Raw genomic sequence first — 21,767 nt, forward strand, 5'->3', positions numbered from 1 at the left:
TCTTCCAGCAGGCCCTCGTCTTGGGTTAACCACACGGCACTTTCTGCATTCCATACAATAATAGAAGTCATATTTGACAAAACATCTGCACCACATCATGCAGAGTGTGACCTGGAAATTGTTCGTTTCATTTGTAAATCATCTGGTCACGCTGCAAAATGTTGTCACGAAAAAAAAAATTTCATATCAGAAGATATTGATATTTATCATGATAAATGTCAACTTTAATTCTTTCAAGCTTAGAGACCGGTTTCTTCTCCTGAGTGAATGGTTTAACCAAAAGCCGCGCAGTCAAGGGCAGTGAAAGCCTATTAGGTTTTCGAAGGAGCGGAAGCTGCTTTAGTGTTTCTGAATCTGTTTCAATCAGAGCGATTACGAGGCCGTTGGGATTTAATGAACGCTGGCTTCTGAGTCATGAAGCTCAGTCACCAACAGCCTCTTACTGTCATGTGTAGCTGCATGCTTCGCTCAAATATTACACTACACTAGCTGCAACGGCGTATTTACATTTTTCATTGCTTGTCATCTACCTATTAGTTAGGCAGTTAACTTATGTTCTAGGGACAAACTTTACATTAAATCAGCTATTGGCTGATATTGTATGCCAAAATCCAATTTAGTGATATATAAACATCATTGACATTATTGTCACCATATTGGATTTTGATCCAATGTGTAAATCCATCCATCTATCCATCTGTTCATCCTTCCATCCATCCATTTGTCCATATGTCTGTCTTTAAAGAAATTGGTACTTTTGTTTAGCAAGGGTGCATTAAATTAAGTAATTTAGAATTTACTTTGAAGCCTGAAACTTTTGGACCCCACTGAGTTATGGACAGAAAACAGCTGAAATATTCAAGTATCTTGAGGACGTAACTAGTTCTTTAATGAAATACTATAGTTGATTCTGAATTGGTCACTGATCCTTTTGCTGCACCTTGATGTGAACAAAAAGAGCATCTTGTAACATCTTGTCTTTTCCGTGGGTCACGTGTTGGATGGGGTTTGTTTGCATATCTTATGACCAAATCTTCCCGTCGTGAAGAAACCCATTACAGAGATGCTTAACTTTACAGTCAGATTTTATTGGACAAGGACATTGTTCTCCCAATTACCCATTAATCTCCACACTTTTTGAAGGAATGAGGGATGGAAATAAGGAAAACGTCCTTTTCTGAACCCGTGACTCTCACATGAGCTGGTGAGCCCAGCCATTATGGTTTCCTTTACAGGTCTGGGTTTAGGGATACAACCCAATTAAAACAAAAGAGTAATTTTCTTCATCTGTCCATTGCATTATTTGCCAAGCTTCAGACTGAATGTGACGGCACGTTGCACATGGAATGCACAAAGCCTTTTCCATATTCCTGCATGGGTTTGTGTTTTCCAACAGAGCACACATCTGTTAAAATGAGCAACACCGATGCTTTAGCAGATCCACCTTGCTTTCACTGTGGTTTATGCTCAAGATGTTCTGCTGATCTTGCAGTACATTAGAGGCTGATAATAATAAGAATGTTTTTGCCATTCTGGTCTCCCTGTTCACTCTGGAGGTGAAGTTCATGTCCTCATATGTTGATTTCTGCTGTGTGATCAGCTTACATTTATCCATATTGAGTAAAACTGTCCAGAGCTTATCATCATCATCATCATGATCCACATACATTTTATTGCAATCGCGATATGAGGTCGATGTGAAATATTCTAACTGCTAACAAGCGTTCTTCCTCTGGTTTTCTCTCTCCGTCAGAGGAAAGTTTGCTGTGGTGAGGAAGTGTGTGGAGAAGAGCTCAGGGAAAACCTATGCAGCGAAGTACATGAGGAAGAGGAGGAAGGGCCAGGACTGCAGGACGGAGATCCTTCACGAGATCGCTGTGCTGGAGCTGGCAGCGGTCTGTCCACGAGTGGTCAATCTCCACCAGGTCTACGAGACGGCCAGCGAGATGGTGCTCGTTCTGGAGTAGTGAGTAACTAATCAATTTCGGTTCTTAAAGTGCCACTGTTATGGGTTATGAAAGGTTCAACAGGTTGACATGCATGCAAGGTCAAAAAACACTTTCATTGTCTTTATAATATGCATTTATTTTTACCTTGCTCAACGACTTCCAAACGATTCGCTCAATGATTCATTTATTGTAATTATTTTTTGAATTTTTGCATTTTTATTCAGACTAATGTGAAACCACCAAGTGGGCGGGCAGTATGCTCATGTTTCATGTAGACGTCAACATGAAACTGCTTGAGATTTGTTTTTAAAAACGACTCGTTTCAATCAGTCGACTCTTTCTTTCAGGATTCAATGACTTTATACACGGTGCACTTTCAGATTTAAAACTTTGCAGGATGTTTTCGGTCATTTAGAGCTGTTACACAGTGCATGAATGGTAAATTTCCAAAATCCGTATCAGGGGCATTTTAATTCTCAAGTTCGATCTTTTTTTTATCCAGTGTTCCTTTCAGAATCCCTTTATTTCTATAGTGCTTTATATATAAAACAGATTGTGTCAAAGCGGCTTCACAGAGATAAATGATTCTGATAATTTCCTGTTTATGAAGACTCACCTTACGAAAACTGTTCGGATTCTTCTGTGAAGCAGCTCTGAAAGACAATAGAGTCATTATTCAGATCAATTCAGTCTGGCTCTGGTCAGATTGGGCTGCACGATGAATCATATTTTAAGCATGATGACGATTTCTGCTTCCCTTGATTTATTAAGATATTTGCCCGCTGGTTATTAATCCTGAATACACTTCATTGTAATTTGGCATTTGCATTATCTTGCATTGGTAACAAGCAGCATTCATTGTGACGGTTGCCAGATTTCAAGAGTTTCAATCCCCCAGTCAGAACTTTTCTTTTAAATCTTTTTTTTTTTTTTTGTCTGTCCAGTTGTTTTCTTAATCCTCCGAACCTGACTCATTCCAAAACCCTTATGAGATTCTGTGGAATATCAAAGTTACTCTTTTCCCATTGGATAAAAGCGTAGCTCTCAAATATCTTGCACATATTCAGACATGATGTTTCTCAGCAGGTGATATCAATAGTCATTGGTCTGTTAGAATCTCATTCAGTCTGTGCATTAGTGATTTTACAAGCTTGTGATTACAAAGTATGCCGTACTTTACTCCATAATCAATGGCCAGGATCACGTCAGGTGTTAAATATTGAGGTGAAATCCCATCCTATCCAATTAAGAAAGTACATAAAGACTGATCTCAGCCCACAGACCTGAGGATCAGCGGAGGTGAGTGAGCAGGACGCTGAAATAAGAGACGAGTACACGGAGAGAAAACAAGAGCGCTAATCCACCTATAAACCCCCCAAAGAGAAACTGAGCACGTCTCAGTAAGCACTCGCTATTCCAGCAACGTCCAGCATCCACACACACACACACACACACACACACACGCACGCACACACACACACACACAAACACACACACACACACACGTGCACACACATGTGGGGATGCAGTCGCTTGGTTCATTTCTAAATGAATCAGCCATTTATTAATGAATTCTTTGAGGAATAATTCAGTAAATCACTCAATCACACATTAATGGACTTGCCATCACCTACTGTCAGTTTTAGTGTCATATTTATTAATCCATGATGGGCCTAAACCAGTGAAGGTAACAGCACAAAAACACAAAAGATAAGTGAGTTTTTTTTTTTTCACACAGCCCTACTCAATATCTGATGTGTGTGCTCCCATGCAGCCAATGTTTTCATCCCATTGATGGTGATATGAAGCAGATTTGATGTTCTAGAAAGGTCACAATGACAGTTTATTTAATTTGGCATGAAGTGGGTCACACATTTCTGGCTTCCACTCATCCGTATCCTCTCCCATACAATGAGCACAGATGGGATTCAACTCCGTCTCGTTGGACATTGTGTTTTGATCTGGAGTTTGATGGATTCGTCAATTTATAAAATCTGGAGCAGATGATCTGCATTATTTCATAATACTCTCTGCGCTCATATCTTTCAAAAGATCAAGTATCAACTAATTCTCGTTTTTTTTTTTTTTGTCGAAGTGCATTGAAACCCTACAAGTATGTCAAAGCATTTGCACTTTGGGATTGGAATATAATGCAAATCCTCCAGTATAAAGCGAGTGGAGCGTGTTGGGTTTTTGCTGCGCAGCTGTCCCGGGTTGACCCGGTTCCCAGTGTCCGGCGTGAATGGACTGGAATTTTAATCTGCCCCTCCACACACACAGAGCTTATAGACTCTTCCCAACCATGGAAACTGACGAGATGCCTACATTTACAAAGAGTCGTGTTGAGGAAGAGCAGAAGAGAAGCCATGAAAGAATCGACTGTGATGAGGAAGAGTTGATTATCTGGTGGCGTGCGTGACTGTATCGACGGGTTCGTTGGTCAACACCAATCCCATTTTCTCCGGTGGCTCCCTGCAGGCCGATCTATATCAGTCGACTGGGTTTGGATGAGCAGCGAGGTCACTCTCGTTTCCTCTCACCCACCAGCGATGGCATGTGCTCAGCTGGATTGAGTTCAGATCGCTCATCATCTGCCCACACGGTCGTCCTTCACCAGCAGCTGTCTCCAATCATGCAAGCCAGAGCCTGAATGAAAGAAAAGGGGAATTTCCAGAATGCATTGTTAAAAATCAATTGGAGTTTTCTGCCATTTTGGCCAATGTTGTTCAGAATTGATTGCATGCATAACTATGTTTCAAAGTTTATACATGGACTTGATAAAGCTAGACAGGTGTCATTAGTTTCACTTGCACACTTCAAAAATCCAGATTATACTTCACTTTTGACCCAAATGCTAGCGAGGAAATCTACCCACCGAGTAATGAAGTAAACAGCAGTTACTGATAACACCACACGTTTGCAGTATGTGTGTCAGGGACGCTCAGGATCTGTAGTGCTTATTTTTATCTTTAGTGTAAGATCTTTACATCTTTCCCTGACTTTGAATAAATTAATGCTTGAAAGTGGTGGATTTATTATTATTCATTGGTCATTGATTTTCATTTTGATTTTTATCGAACTACAGTAATGAATTAGTACAATATGGCCATCATTTAATGAAGCAAAGCAACTAATTCATAATTCATGGCCACAATTTTCTTTAAAAATGAAAGAGCTATGAGATAAGTTGTGAGAACATTATTATTTATTTTATTATTATTTTCATGGCAACAATATATATTTTCATGCACGTTGTTTAGGGACTCATATTTACAGATTTTTGTAACACAAATCAACCTAAATAAGATTGTTGTATTTTCCCCTTATTTTAAAACTAAATCTTAATTTGTGGTTCATTATTATTTTTAATGAAAAACACAACAGCAATCAAATAAACGAAGACAAAAGTACACATATTAAACATAGAAATATTGTCAGTTAGGCGCGTTTGCTTTTTGCCTTGCCACCAAATCCATCATCTCGTCATAATCTCTGATATGTGAATTTAATTTCTATAAAAAAAGTCAAATGAAGTAACGTATTCGGTGTTATCAGTTTTAGACTTTTATAAATATATGATAAAACTGTTTTTGTGCTTGTTTAAAGTATTTGCATGTACACTATCTCCAGTAGTTAGTTGTTTCGTCTCATCAGTTTACACCATGTTTGTTTCTTCTTGTCACTGGTTTAATTAGACTAATCTGCATGTATAAGCACAAGTGCACTGGTGCTAATGCGGTCACATGTTCAAGCTCTCTGGTATCGTGACAGTCCTACAAATCTCAGCAGTCGATACAAACCTATCCCACTAACAGCAAGCCTCAGTATACTGTGTGATGCACGCTAAGTCACACGCTGTGCACAGCCCATATCTGCAGTAGATTAGTCAAACAAATAAATATAAATAACTGGAGCAGTCGGTTTCTGCAGAGTGAATATAACTGTGTCAGACTGACAGGTCGGCTGAGACCGCACACATTTGATTAGTTATATACAGTGTCCAGCCTTTAGAAATTGCACAATGGACGTGACCGAACTGGATCATATTTAAAACCACACAAGGTTTTATCAGCAAGTTTCTGATTAAATATAATATCCACGGCTCTGATTTAGATGGCAGTTGTCAGTGAGCTCCTGATTGCCTTCATATGGTGCTGTAAATCTGCTCTGACCGCATCTTTCCAAGACCCCGGGGGGTCGGGGGGGCATTACACCCACAGATTAGCATCCGCAGACAAGGCCTAGAACCTGCTGCACAACGTTGACCCCAATAACCAGGATAAGCATTTCTGTCCAGATGAATTCATCTGGGGTCTATAAACATGTCCAGATAGGCCACGCAAGATCACACGAGTGAGAATAAATACATACTGACTTTTGGTACACAGTGCACACTAACTAGTCAGACTTGGTCTATAAGATCGATTACATTAACAAGCTACTAACACCACAATGAGGAGCTTTTCTGACTCCATAGCCCCCATTATCAAAGACAAAAAGCTTTAAACTTTAAGCCCCGTCTCTCTCAAACGCATCATTTTCTACAAAGCCCCTCCTTCAGACAAGTGCAGTCTGCTCTGATTGGCCAACTGACCCAGTGCATTGTGATTGGCCGAACAACTCAAGTGTAGGAAATGTAACGCCCCTTTCCATAATCACGAGCTCGATCTTTCAAAATGAATATAAAGACAGTTAATAATGTCCTTAGTTTTCCCACCAGTTGAAGACTGAAAGAGGAACAGAGTCTCGTGACAGACACAGTGATGAAGCTCGTATGTGTTTGCAGAACACAAGCCACGGACGGTTAAGAGCTGACTCCACTGTGTGACTATCTCTCTCTCACTCACTCACTCGCACGCACGCAAGCACACACACACACACACACACACACACATCGTGAGCGTGTGTGTGATGCGTAAAACTCCTCATTTGAACATTCACTAGCAAATACTTAAACTAATAACAAAACATACTTCTGCTGAGAAGCGCCAGATAGTCGTAGAAGAGTCAGAATGACCTCCTCTCCTAGGTTCATGAAATGATCATCCAAAAAATGCGTCGCTGTTCTGTTGTAAGTAATCCTATAGATTTTATATAAATATATATATATATATATATATATATATATATATATATATATATATATATATATATATATATATATTCAGTACAGACCAAAAGTTTGGACACACCTTCTCATTCAAAGAGTTTTCTTTATTTTCATGACTATGAAGGCATCAAAACTATGAATTAACACATGTGGAATTATATATGGAATTATATACATAACAAAAAAGTGTGAAACAACTGAAAATATGTCATATTGTAGGTTCTTCAAAGTAGCCACCTTTTGCTTTGATTACTGCTTTGCACACTCTTGGCTTTCTCTTGATGAGCTTCAAGAGGTAGTCACCTGAAATGGTCTTCCAACAGTCTTGAAGGAGTTCCCCGAGAGATGCTTAGCACTTGTTGGCCCTTTTGCCTTCTGTCTGCGGTCCAGCTCACCCCTAAACCATCTCGATTGGGTTCAGGTCCGGTGACTGTGGAGGCCAGGTCATCTGGCGCAGCACCGCATCACTCTCCTTCTTGCTCAAATAGCCCTTGATGCCTTCAGTGTGACTCTACAATTTTCATAGTCATGAAAATAAAGAAAACTCTTTGAATGAGAAGGTGTGTCCAAACTTTTGGTCTGTACTGTATGTGTGTGTGTGTGTGTGTTTTAAATGGTAATACTTCAAAATATTACTGTTTGACTGTATTTTGATAAAATAAATGCAGCCTTGAACATCAAACTTACAAAAAGTAAAAAAACCTGACACCAAACCTTTGAATGAGAGTGTAACTATACTGTAAAACATTTGTATATAACAGACTATTAAAGTACAATTTAATCTACTGGAAAATGTTACATTTAATTCAACAATGTAGAAATATTCAAAATCATTTGAAGTCATATTGCAGCCTCTTGGAAATTAGCCGAGATCTCCTCAGAAGGATTATATTCTTTCTGGGTCCTGAATTACTGTTTAATCTCTTTTTTAATTGCTACCACGCTTGTACTCCTCTTGAACCTCAGCCTGTTGTTGAGCTCTTATTAGAGGTAAGATCAGAAACGTGATACGAAAGCAGCAAAAGCAGAAGCTTCTCTGAGTAAAGTGCCTCAAATTAGCCCTTTTCCCCGTCAGCACTGTCTGAAGTGATAATAGAGCTGGTTTAAGTGCTCTTTCTGTAGTGGGGAAGTAGAGCGTAATGCATCTCTCTCTCTCACTGATCTAGCTTGTGAAATGTTGTGACCGACAGCTCTTTCCTTTCTTTCCATCTTCCCCAGGGTGAGGGATATTTTGGGGCACTGGGACGGTTTGAATGAGGGGATGTGGTTTTGGATGGGGGTCTGGCTGGAATGATAGAGGACTTATTCATGTTCATGTTCCAGCTGGGAGTGCATTATGTCAGCGCTCTCAGCAGCAGTCTGTGGGTTTAATCTCCAGAGCCGGGGTTGGGAAAGCCCTTCCTGCGCTGCTAGTTTAAGAAATCACTCAATCGTCTATGAATGCATATCAGCCCTCGGCGTTACAGAGACCCACAGCTCAGTGCACCTGCTGCAACTTATCCTAGTTTTGTTGTCCATTCTGGATGGGTCACTAATATGTTTTGAAGAAAGAAGCCAATAATTTGGTGCTGATTTTGTTGAAAAAGACATTGACAAGGCAGAAAAATTAGTTTTCATAGTTAAACTGAGATTTTCCACTCTTTGGCTTTGACAGCCTTCGCATTTATGTTTTTGTTTAAACATGATTAAATCAGAGCAGAAAGTCATTAAATGTTGCATGCATTGCATAAAATGAATATCTCACTATTTTGATCTTGTTTTTTCAGTATGTCTTGTTTACTTAGTTTATGCTTAAGTAAGTTTATGCCTAAAACAAGAACATCAATGCACAGTAAAATATATTTGCCCTCTGAATCATGTTCATTTTATGACCGTATTAGGCAATATTTGTTTGTTCAATAATAAATTGACTTCATTTCTTTTTTGTTCATTTTTTTTTTTAAGTAGATGTATTTTGATTTAAGAATAATTTTTACTCCAAAACAGTACAAAAATACTGAAAAAGAGCACCACTTTTTGTGTTATGATCAGAAGGAACAGTAAATGTTATTTCCATGTACTCATGGTTTGGAGCAGAGCTATTCAAGCCATAAATATTCGTGTCATTCGTGCATTTGTGCATTCGTGTATTCATTCATGCATTCTTCATGCATTCATTCGTGCATGCATTCATTCATTCATTCATTCATTCATTCATTCATTCATTCACTTGTTCGTTCTGCATGCATTCGTTCATTCATACATGCATTCGTGTATTCATTCATTCATTCCTTTGTTCGTTCTTCATGCATTCGTTCATTCATTAATGCATTATTCATGCATTTATTCATTCTTCATGCATTCGTTCTTTATGCATTCGTTCATTCATTCATGCTTTATTCATGCATTTATTCATTCCTCATTCATTCATTCGTTCATTCATACATGCATTCATGTATTCATTCATTCATTCATTCCTTTGTTCGTTTTTCATGCATTCATTCATTCATTCATGTATTCATGCATTCGTTCATTCATTCATGCATTATTCATGCATTTATTCATTCTTCATGCATTCGTTCTTTATGCATTCGTTCATTCATTCATGCTTTATTCATGCATTTATTCATTCCTCATTCATTCATTCGTTCATTCATTCATGCACCTACTGTAACTCTAAGATAAATTGATTCTGTAATTCCAGTGTTATTGATTTATGAATAAATAGCATTATATATGCAATATCATCTCTTCCAACTTAAAGTCTGTAGGTTTCACTGAATTTTACTCCATTGGTTAAGGTTCATAGTACAGACTATTTTGCACTAGAGCTCAGTTTGTTGTGTTGGTGTGAAATTACTAGAACCCGACCGATATATCGGCCGCCGATATTATCGGCCGATATAAGCTAATTGCATTTAAATCGGCATCGGCATTTATAACGGCCGATGGAACATGAGAAACAGAGTCTCATGCTTCACTCATGTTATGAGTGTTGCATAGTGTGCCCACCAGAGGGAGCTCTGCAGCTCCAGAGTTAACAACAGCGCCAGAAGTCCACTACAGAAGAAAGCGATCAACTGTTTTGGCGGTGAGTCTGTCGTTCGTCATGTGAAATGATTGTAGATTTAGTTCATACCCTGTATATAAAAACTGTGTGGTAGTTCTAGCTAACGGTCCTATCATTATCACTTCTAAATATTCTGTAACATCACTTACAGCCGCTAATGCATTGCTATATTAGATTAGCCACAAAGCTAATACCATGTTTATCAGTGGAAGAGCGCGAACGTTAATAGGAGGTCAAACTATAACGTTAGCGTTTAACTTATTCTTATTCTATTGCGGTGTGTTTCCCACATAATGACCGCGTAATTGGGCCTTTCACACAGGACGCGGTATGCACGGCGCTTGCCGCTGGGCTCAGCGTTGCCCTTCAGATACAACACGATTTGCGCTGCGCTATGGCGTAGGCGGAGTTTTAAAAACGTTTAGCGGGAGCTCTTTCATAGTCTGTTCCTCCTCCTTTCGGTCAGCAGCAAACATGTATCTGTCCCGTTGTAAGAAGCGAGCGATAGCGCTAGTCCTGCTGATGAGAATTAAGAGAAAAGCAAGGAAGAAGAGGCTACCCTCAGGTCCAGAGAACAATTTGGTGAATTCAGGCTGGTTACGTTACTCTAACGCTAATAGCTTCCTTTTTAGCAGGCCCCTTAAATGCTTGCTATTAACTTGTTTGAAGGTGGTTCTTCTCAAAATTGACAGCGGTTCATGACACTAACGTTAACCATTCAACTTCGAATTGATTCCCTAATCTTCCGGTAATAGTAGGCAAGACAATGTTTTGATTCAGACTGCACAAAGAGAAGAGGAGAAGATATACGGGTCTGTTGTGAATGTGTCTGTGAGAGCAAATATAGTGTAGTTACAGTAGCTGCGTCAGAAATGATTAAACCAGAGGGGACATGTAAATAAATGTGAGCTGAACAAGCGCTTTTTTTTTTTTTTTTTTTACATATTGTTTCAAAGCAGCTTTACAGACATAACAGGAAAATGTTGAAATAATATTGTTAAATATATGTAGGTAATACCTATTGCTTGACAAATAAAAAATATATATATTATTTCTCATTTTTGCCTATGTAGGAGATCCCAGTTTATTATTATTATAATTCTAATGATGACATGAGTAATGATACATGGTGATATTATTAATACACATGCTTATTCTTTCTCTGTCTCTCTTTCTGCCTACAGATGGCTGAAAAAGGTGAATGCTGTAGCAGCAAAGTGTGGGACTACTTCTGCAAATACTTTAACTTTAGTATTATAATTTATTTACAGTACACACACAGACTGTTAAAACCAGCTTCAACTGGAAGAAAGTAAAAGTGTTAAATGTTTAAAACCAGATCATTAAAAAATATATACTTTTGATGTGCAATTGTTTAGTCATTGAGACTGTAATCTAAGGCTTTTTTTTAACATAGTCCATTCTGGAAAATGGTTTATACAGCCCACATACATAGAACAGGCAGATATTTTGCTATTGAATGTTGTGTAAATGCAGTTTATAGGAAATGGGTCTAATATCCAGATTATTTTTAAAATCAAAATATCGGCTTATAAATCGGCTCTTTTCGAGTTAATATCGGCATCGGCCCCCAAAAATCCATATCGGTCGGGCTCTAGAAATTACATTAGTAATTTTTAGTTTCCGTCCATGTGTTTTTATGCAAATGTTGAAATATTGCATTAAAAAAGCGCTGGATGGAATTGCCAAAATACAAATAAAATATTAAAATGCTGATTAAAAAAACAAAAACAAAACAAACTTATGCCCAGTTGAGACACTTTTTTTTTTTTAATGCAATACGAAAACATGCACAAACAACAATGGAAACACATTTACCAATTACTTTTCTTGATGCGCCACAAAGTCATGCAGTGAGTGCAATTCCTGCAGGTTTGAAACAACTGCTGCTAGTACTCACTATTGATGTGTTTCCACCACTGGAACTTTACCCAGGAACTAGGGACTTTATGCTGGTACTCGGTGTGTTTCAGGAACCAGGAACTAAATAAAGTTCTGGGTATAAAAATTCCCCTCAGAAAGTCCCTTCTGGCATGTCTGGAACTTACGGGGGCGGGACTTGGGCATTAAACATCCTGATTGGTTGAGTTTCACGCAGCATTGTGACGTCAACCACCATTTATTCGGATCATTTTCAAAATATTACTGTTATTGTGTCATGAAATGTAATTTTAAAAGTATTTCAGGCGAGAATGTAGTTGTTTAAAACTCAAATCTGTGGTTTATTTATAAAGACAGCCACTATTTAAAAATGTGTTTCTGTTTGCTCAATATAGGCCTACGTATTTCCCTAAACTACATTTCTGCTGCTATTAATATGTTTAAATGAAAACTAAAAGTGGTGTTTGATTATCGTCTTATTGTAAATATACAGAGAGGATAATTGCAGTAGCCGAGGCGAGCTGACTGATGTTGCATCGTCCCGTCCGTCCGCGGGAGATCACACTCCTGAGTCGAACTCACAAAGTCTACATTTTCGAGGATGCAAGTCTGAAATTTGCACATTTGTATTGAGAAACGCACGCAGACCTACATCACCAGACTATTTGCCTGATCTACACGGTACTTTAGACTGCAGTGGAAAAGCAGAAAGCAACAGGTCTGGAGGGAAAACAATTCCTGGTACAATTGTTCTGGGTAAAGAATTGTTCGAAGAACTGCTTTCCCACCATACAGCACTCCAGATCTGACCTATTTCTGCTCAGTGTGTTTTTAAAAGTATTAATGATGATGATGATGATGATAATAATAATAATAGTGTTTTAATATTATTATAGTAATAATAGTTAAATTAGTATTGTGCTAATAGTATATATATATATATATATATGTGTGTGTGTGTGCGTATATATATATATATATATATATATATATATATATATATATATATATATATATATATATATATATATATATATATATATATATATAAAATTATTAAATTTATGCATTTAGCTTTTATCCAAAAAAAGGTAAAAAAAAATCAATTTTTACCTATCATGTGTTATATTACCTATACTATATATATATATTAGAAGCAATACTTCATTGTTATTTCTACTAATTTAAATAATGTAAGTAGTAGTAGTTAAAATTTTAATAATAATAATAATAATAATGTGTAAATTGTTTATATGGTAATATAACACATTTATTTTCTTATTAGTAATATTATTAATAATAAATTATTTGAAAGTAATAATAATGTGCAAATGGTATATGTGACCCTGGGCCTTAAGTGTACATTTTTGGAAATTGAGATTTATGCATCATCTGAAGATGAATAAATCATTATGGTTTATCCAGAAGAACAAGCTTCACATGTGAACACAGAGGAAGTGTGTGTGTGTGTGTGTGTGTGTGTGTGTGGATCAGCATGGACTGACCCCTGCATTGCATTAGTGATGTGATCGCTCATCTGGTCCAGAAACATGACCTAGTTCTGCACTGGCTGGATGTCAGTTTTTGTCCTGTGTTTCTCTGTAGGCTGGACGCTCATTACTCCTGTCTCTAGAGGATGGCACACAGAAGAGCCTCAGAAAGCCCATGTTTTGCAGCTGTGTGGGTGTTAATGACTTTCCCCAACAGACAGTCTCGCTCGGGTTCAAGGGTCATAAGACGGCCCTGGTTTACAGTTTTATAAACACTGAGCATTGCTGTAGATTTCACTTCTGTTTCCAATCGAATGGGGTTTGTGTGTGTGACTTATATATGGGCATGGTTAACTAAAAAAATTGAAAAGTGCTTTCAGTCATTGAAATAAAGCACAAATAGAATGTACAGTGAATGTAGATGTAATATATATATATATAAGTACTGAAATGCCTACAACTAAAAGTAAAACAAAACAAACCTTAAAAACTAAAAATAAATAAAAAACAAAATACCAACTAATGAAAATGAGAAAACATCACTAAAACTAGAAAAAAGGAAAAAAGAAAACCTCGAGAAATAAGCTACAACTGAAACCCAAGTAGTGATATTAAATGAATTAAAACGCATAGAATTACTGAAAATGCATCTCAGAGACCAGAAAACATGATGACAGGACACACAGTGAGAGTCACACACAAACGTCTCCTCCATCACCGTGTCCTTCACACACACTACAGCTTGCTTCTAAAGCCTATGAAAGCATGACACAGTGGTGATGATATGGGTTTTCAGTGTTACTGTTGCTCATAATTAGAGATCTTGAGAGACTGGGTTTGAGCAGAGGAGAGACAGGTGTGCTGGTACCCTGGGATTTCCTGGGCATTAGTTATTAGTGTTTTCCCAATTCCAAAACCAGCAGAACTCTCATTTATAATCAAAACATTTGTCTCTACTGTACAATGAACCTCTTATTTACATTGTGTTTGTGTGTTGGATACAGCAAAAGATTCTTCCTCGCTTTCCTTTGCTTTTAAATCGCTTAAAAGCGCTGTGTGCATTTTTCTTTCCCTTTTGAATTAGCGACAGTTGCTGTGAATACAACAACAAAATACAACGTCAAACTCACTTTTGCCTATGTATAAAACATATAACTTAATAAAAAATACACCACGCTATAGGGCAGGCTATGCCAACTATAAAATAACATATTTAAACTTTTTGTAAGTTATATGTATATAAAACTGGATATTGGTTAAGTAAACATAATACAGTATTTAACCAAATAAATACAAATTGTAGAACTTTTAATAGCAAAATGAGTAAGAAAGCTTGGAGGCACGGCATACACCTTGATGACAAATACAATAAATTACACAAAGTTTAAATCAAGTAAAAATCAGCAAACCAATTAAATAAGAAACGGATGTTTAAAAAAACGTCCAATATCTTAGAGGATAGGCAAAAGTCAACAGGCTTTCCAAAACCCAAAATATTGCCAAACAGGTGTTTTTGCATTTCATTTTGAAACTAAGTCATCCGCCCTGGCCTTGTGTGTCTCTTGTCAGTCAGAGAAACGAAATCTGACCTGATCGATCGACAGGCTGCATTGAGCAGCTGTGTTCAGTTTTTACTTGTGTCTGTTCTTTCACTGAACTAAATTATTTGTATTACTATAAAAAATCTAAAATACTGGCGGGGAGAGAGGGAGGTATTACGGTGGACAAGTGACGTAACCGGTGATGTCCATCCATCTTCTACCGCTTATCCGGGGCCGGGTCGCGGGGGCAGCAGTCTAAGCAGAGAACCCCAGACTTCCCTCTCCCTAGACACTTCCTCCAGCTCTTCTGGGGGGACACCGAGGCGTTCCCAGGCCAGCCGGGAGACATAGTCTCTCCAGCGTGTCCTAGGTCTCCCCCGGGGTCTCCTCCCAGTGGGATGTGCCCGGAACACCTTCCCGGGAAGGCGTCCAGGAGGCATCCGGAACAGATGCCCGAGCCACCTCAGCTGACCCCTCTCGATGTGGAGGAGCAGCGGCTCTACTCTGAGCTCCTCCCGGGTGACTGAGCTTCTCACCCTATCTCTAAGGGATCGCCCAGCCACCCTGCGGAGAAAGCACATTTCGGCCGCCTGTATCCGGGATCTTGTCCTTTCGGTCATGACCCAAAGCTCATGACCATAGGTGAGAGTAGGAACGTAGATTGACCGGTAAATCGAGAGCTTCGCCTTGCGGCTCAGCTCTTTCTTCACCACGACAGACCGGTACATCGACCGCATTACTGCAGAAGCTGCACCGATCCGTCTGTCAATCTCCCGTTCCATCCTTCCCTCACTCGTGAACAAGACCCCAAGATACTTAAACTCCTCCACTTGAGGCAGGAACTCTCCACCAACCTGAAGTGGGCAAGCCACCCTTTTCCGACTGAGGACCATGGCCTCGGATTTGGAGGTGCTGATTCTCATCCCAGCCGCTTCACACTCGGCTGCAAACCGTCCCAGTGCATGCTGAAGGTCCTGGCCTGATGAGGCCAACACGACAACATCATCCGCAAAGAGCAGAGACGAAATCGTGTTGTCACCAAACCTGACCCCCTCCGGCCCCTGGCTGCGCCTAGAAATTCTGTCCATAAAAATCATGAACAGAACCGGCGACAAAGGGCAGCCCTGCCGGAGTCCAACACGCACCGGGAACAAGTCTGACTTACAGCTGGCAATACGAACCAAGCTCCTGCTCCGTTCGTACAGGGACCGGATAGCCCTTATCAAAGGGCCCCGGACCCCATACTCCCGGAGAACCCTCCACAGGCCGCCGCGAGGGACACAGTCGAATGCCTTCTCCAAATCCACAAAGCACATGTGGACTGGTTGGGCATACTCCCATGAACCCTCCAGCACCCTGTAGAGGGTATAGAGCTGGTCCAGTGTTCCACGGACTGGACGAAAACCACACTGTTCCTCCTGAATCCGAGGTTCTACTATCGGCCGGATTCTCCTCTCCAGTACCCTGGCATAGACTTTCCCAGGGAGGCTGAGAAGTGTGATCCCCCTGTAGTTGGAACACACCCTCCGGTCCCCCTTCTTAAAAAGAGGGACCACCACCCCGGTCTGCCATCCCAGAGGCACCGTCCCCGACTGCCACGCGGTGCTGCAGAGGCGTGTCAGCCAAGACAGCCCCACAACATCCAGAGACTTGAGGTACTCAGGGCGGATCTCATCCACCCCCGGTGCCTTGCCACCGAGGAGTTTCTTGACTACCTCTGTGACTTCAGCTTGGGTTATGGACGAGTCCACATCTGAGCCCTCAGCCTCTGCTTCCTCAATGGAAGACGTGACAGCGGGATTGAGGAGATCCTCGAAGTATTCCTTCCACCGTCCAACGACATCCCCAGTTGAGGTCAACAGCTCCCCACCTCTACTGTAAACAGCGTTGGTAGGGCACTGCTTCCCTCTCCTGAGGCGCCGGACGGTTTGCCAGAATCTCTTCGAGGCTGACCGATAGTCCTTCTCCATGGCCTCACCGAACTCCTCCCAGGCCCGAGTTTTTGCCTCCACAACCACCCGGGCTGTAGTCCGCTTGGCCTGCCGGTACCTGTCAGCTGCCTCTGGAGTCCCACAAGCCAACCAGGCCCGATAGGACTCCTTCTTCAGCTTGACGGCATCCCTTACTTCCGGTGTCCACCACCGGGTTCGGGGATTGCCGCCTCGACAGGCACCGGAAACCTTACGGCCACAGCTCCGAGCGGCCGCTTCGACAATGGAGGTGGAGAACATGGTCCACTCGGACTCAATATCTCCAGCCTCCCTCGGGATCCGGTCAAAGCTCTGCCGGAGGTGGGAGTTGAAGATCTCTCTGACAGGAGACTCGGCCAAACGTTCCCAGCAGACCCTCACAGTACGTTTGTAACCGGTGATGTAACTTTTTTTAAACTTTTCAAACTTTTTGGCCGGCTCTCTCAAACCTACTTAAAATTTGTCTTGATTTCATAATTTCCGGTGCTTCATAGTAGTGGGCGGAGCTTAGCACTCGTTTGATGTGATTTGCTCACTGCGACTCTCTGATTGGTGGAATTCTCTTTACAGCATTATGGGTAATGTAGTATTTTTCCCCTTTGTTTTCTAGTTTTCTTACGCTTTGTTTACATCCGGAACCGACTGTTGTTCTCTGTTATCTATAGATGGGCACTGAAGGAGGGTCAGTGTATTATAGAGACCTGAGACCGAGTCTGTAAGAACTCTGTCTGTTTTATTTTCTTATTGTGTCCTTGAAAGCCAGACTGCGTCCTCACACACACACACACACACACACGCTGTCTGATCAGGAGCGCAGGACATTGGGGATCGTCTGCCAGCATCTGAACAAGAGCATACGGAGGACATGAGCTGCTACCTGCGCTGACATTAAATCAAGCTTAACACACGTTTGGATTAAGGCTTTTTCAGCCTGCAGGACGTTAAAACTGTTTAATGTGCTTCTATTTAAAACACTGTTTAGTGTGCTATTCCATAGCAAAGCACAAAGCAGATCAGGTTTTAGATGAAGTTTATTATATTTAGATTTTGCTCAGATGATCAAAATAACAAGCTTAGTGTTAGTTTTGGTTGCAGGCATGTCCTGTACTCCAGCACAAGAGAGTGAGAGAGCGATCATTGTTCTGGATGTGCTGCAGGTGAAATCACATGGTTGTAGAAACTGTTTTAGAAATGTTATGTGCTCAGCTCTTCGCCGTGTTGTTTCAGGGTAAAGCAGCTCCTCTGTGTTTCAGATTTCCCACTGGACGACCGACAGAGGAACACACTCGCACTCATCCAGCACTGGCCTGTTTAAACCACTCACCTCTCCTCTGCTGTCTCTATTATTCAGATAATAAACATAATACTAATATGATCTAGTGATCTGAAGAGCTTGCATATTTAGAAACAGAAAGGACAAAAAAAAAAAAAAGAATTAATAAAATTGTAATGTATTAAATAAGGTTTAAAATTTTGGGGGTCAGTAACATTTTTATGTTTATGAAAGTCTCCTGCTCACCAAGGCTGCATTTATTTGATCAAAAATACAGTAAAATGGTGAAACATTATTGCAAATTTAAGTTTTCTTATTAATCTAAATTCAAGTTTTCTGTATGAATATCTGTTAAAGTGTAATGTATTTCTGTGATGCTCCGCTGTATTTTCAGCATCATTCCTCCAGTCTTCAGTGTCACATGATCTTCAGAAATCATGATAATATGATGATTTACTGCTCAAGAAACATTTCTGATTATTATCAGTGTTGAACACAGTTGTGCTGCACAATATATTTGTGTGCAAACCGTCATACATTTTATTTTTCAGGATTCACAGATGAACAGAAAGTTCAGAAGACTTTGCATGTCTTAACTGTCACTTTTGATCAGCTTAATGCATCCTTGATGAAAGTATTCATTTTAAATATAACATTGAACATTCGGCCTGATCGTATGAAAATACCCATTTCAAAAGAATGATTCAATCACTGATATGCTTATTGAGTTCAGTGAATTATGAACTGAATAAAAAACTCTTGTGTTCTACATAAAAATGTCACCGTGAGTAAACCGTGACATTCTGGGTGAGCTATTGCTCGCACATTTCTGTTTCTAGATGAATGTGTGTGTGTGTGTGTGTGTGTGTGTGTGTGTGTGCAGTGCTGCCGGAGGAGAGATCTTTACCCAGTGTGTGGCAGACCGAGACGAGGCCTTCAGTGAGCAAGACGTGAAAAGACTGATGAAGCAGATCCTGGAGGGAGTTTCCTTCCTTCACAGGAACAACGTGGTGCATCTGGACCTCAAAGTACGTTGGGACCACACTTTACATGCTTGAAACTGCTACGCTGAAAATCACTCAAAGTAATCACATTTAGTGGCTAAATCAGTAAAAGTGTCAGGGTGGGGTTTGATGGACTGGACATTTTTGTGGGTGAAATGCATTTGCTTTATTCACCACAGCTACAAGTGTGTAATTATATCACCATTATAATTCTAGGTTTCTCTGAGCAGTTTCTCTCTTCCGTTTCTCTCCTCCAGCCTCAGAATATCCTCCTGACCAGCGAGTGTCCTGTCGGGGATATAAAGGTGGTGGACTTCGGCCTGTCGAGGCTGGTCAGCAGCGGTCAGGAGCTCAGGGAGATCATGGGCACACCGGAGTATGTGGGTAAGACCACATCCACACATCACACCTGTGGCCAGTAACCAACACATGCATCATTTCATTCAAAAAATCTCCTTCTTATAATAATAATAATACAAAATATCACTGTAATACAATTGAACTGTGTAGTTAAATTTTATTAATTTTATTTATATAAAGTAAATGAATTGACCTGAGTATAAAGAATTTTGTTTATATTATTATTATTATCAGTAGTAGTAGCATTATTATTATTTATTTTAAAAACAAATATTTGTATTGAAATTGTGCACTTGATCTATACATCTCAACAGTAAAATTGCAATATTAATAGATTGATGATTGAATTATAAAATATAGTATTAATTATTATTATTAAAAGTATTAACAAATATCACTAGAATACTATTGGAAAGTATAAATGTTTCATATTAATTTATAATAATAATAATAATTGTTGTCATTTTATTATAAAACAACAGTAAAATTACAATACTTATATTCATTCATTCACTCAAACGTTAAACCATAGAGCTTTTATTTTGGTTAAAATAAATGCAACACAATGAACACATTTGATTATAAAGTCGGGACGATGTTTGACGCATGTTGCATTTTCAAATGCATGTTATAAGCGATATATATTATTAAATGTACTGTGATCTAAGATTCTGAAAATAGAGAGTGGCTTACATGAAACCTCACAACACAGGGCATCTGATTACATATTTATATAATTACAGTGCAGTCTTTGTGGCTTGACACTCGTGCTAAACCATATCACATTTAAAGATCATCAATAAAAAAAGTTACCAGCCAGCTGAGGAGGAACAGTTTCATACTGGTTGCTAATCCTATATACTGTAAACACACTACCAGTCAAATGTTTAGACCTACTGGACTGAACTTACTGTGTGTAAATCATTTGTTTTATCATTCCAGCGCCAGAAATCCTGAATTATGAGCCAATCAGCACAGCGACTGACATGTGGTGAGTTATGTTCCCACATTGCCATGTTTCACATGAGGATCTTATGTGTCCTCCTGAAGGTCAATATTACACAACAAATACTCCTCTGGTTAGTTTATCATGTCTTTGATCTAGCCTCAAGTGTAATTATGTGTTTTCCTCTGAATAAACAGTTAATTCACTGTTTAAAGGCTCTCGTACCATCACTGGTTCAGTGTGTTTGTGTGTGTTTTCAAGCGGTTTGGCTTCAGGATATATATATGCAAGAACATTTATATCCTAAAGTCTAGCATCAACAAAGTTGCTTTGAGAAGAGTCTGTTAGTCACCTTTAAGCAGTAAGACTGGGAAAATAAATCAGTGCATAGTGAATCGAGAAATGATTCAGCATTCTGAGATTTTCCGAATGCATGACAATTCTTTCTCGAGTCGATTCTGAGCTTAGTTTTGAACAGCAGCAGATGCTTTAGAAACCACCGTACTCTGCTCCTTTCCAAATCCTTACTAGTGGTCAACCGATATTGGAGGGCTTCTGACCATCGACATCTTGGAAAGCAGGGTGGCCGATATAAAGCTGATATAATTGTATTTATCTTAATTAATATTTAATACATTTGAAATAATTAGACAATTTAACGATTTATTTATTTTTTTAAAACTGGGGTCGTTTTACATTTTATTATTACTATTATTATTATTATTATTATTGAAAGTATAATATAATATATTACTGTAAATTATATATAATCATAATAATTATAAAATAAGTACCAAAAAGTATGATTGAATAAGAATTAAAGAAATAAATTTAATCCATTAATTTACTTAAATTAGTAAAAATTTAAACAAAGAAATAAATCCAAAATATATTAAAATGAATTATAAAATTTAGATTAACAAGATACATAAGTAAATAGTTATTTAAATACATTTTAAATATTTTTTGAAAAAAAAAATAATAATAATGGAATTTAATAGAAACTAAATATTTTCCAATTGATACTTTTGGCTTGTTTATAATATGACATTTTTACAGCAACTATATAGAAACTATATAAATGTATTTTACGTTTAAGGATCGGGGTCCCTTGCACAATTATGATTATATCTGGGGGTCCGTGGCATCTAAAAGATAAAAAAAAAACTAGGT

General features: G+C 39.0%; 1 protein-coding gene across 1 annotated transcript in view; it reads left to right on the plus strand.

Moving 5' to 3' along the window:
• The window catches only part of LOC132115858 (serine/threonine-protein kinase 17A-like), a 30,437-nt gene that overhangs the window by 5,439 nt on the left and 3,231 nt on the right, over nucleotides 1-21,767 (plus strand). The window contains exons 2-5 of the mRNA XM_059524240.1: nucleotides 1,754-1,966; nucleotides 19,168-19,312; nucleotides 19,546-19,672; nucleotides 20,591-20,639. Of these exons, the coding sequence (XP_059380223.1) occupies nucleotides 1,754-1,966; nucleotides 19,168-19,312; nucleotides 19,546-19,672; nucleotides 20,591-20,639 (534 nt within the window). The remainder of the gene's footprint in view (nucleotides 1-1,753; nucleotides 1,967-19,167; nucleotides 19,313-19,545; nucleotides 19,673-20,590; nucleotides 20,640-21,767) is intronic.

This window comes from Carassius carassius, chromosome 35 (assembly GCF_963082965.1).
Source record: "Carassius carassius chromosome 35, fCarCar2.1, whole genome shotgun sequence".
Classification (NCBI taxonomy): domain Eukaryota; kingdom Metazoa; phylum Chordata; class Actinopteri; order Cypriniformes; family Cyprinidae; genus Carassius; species Carassius carassius.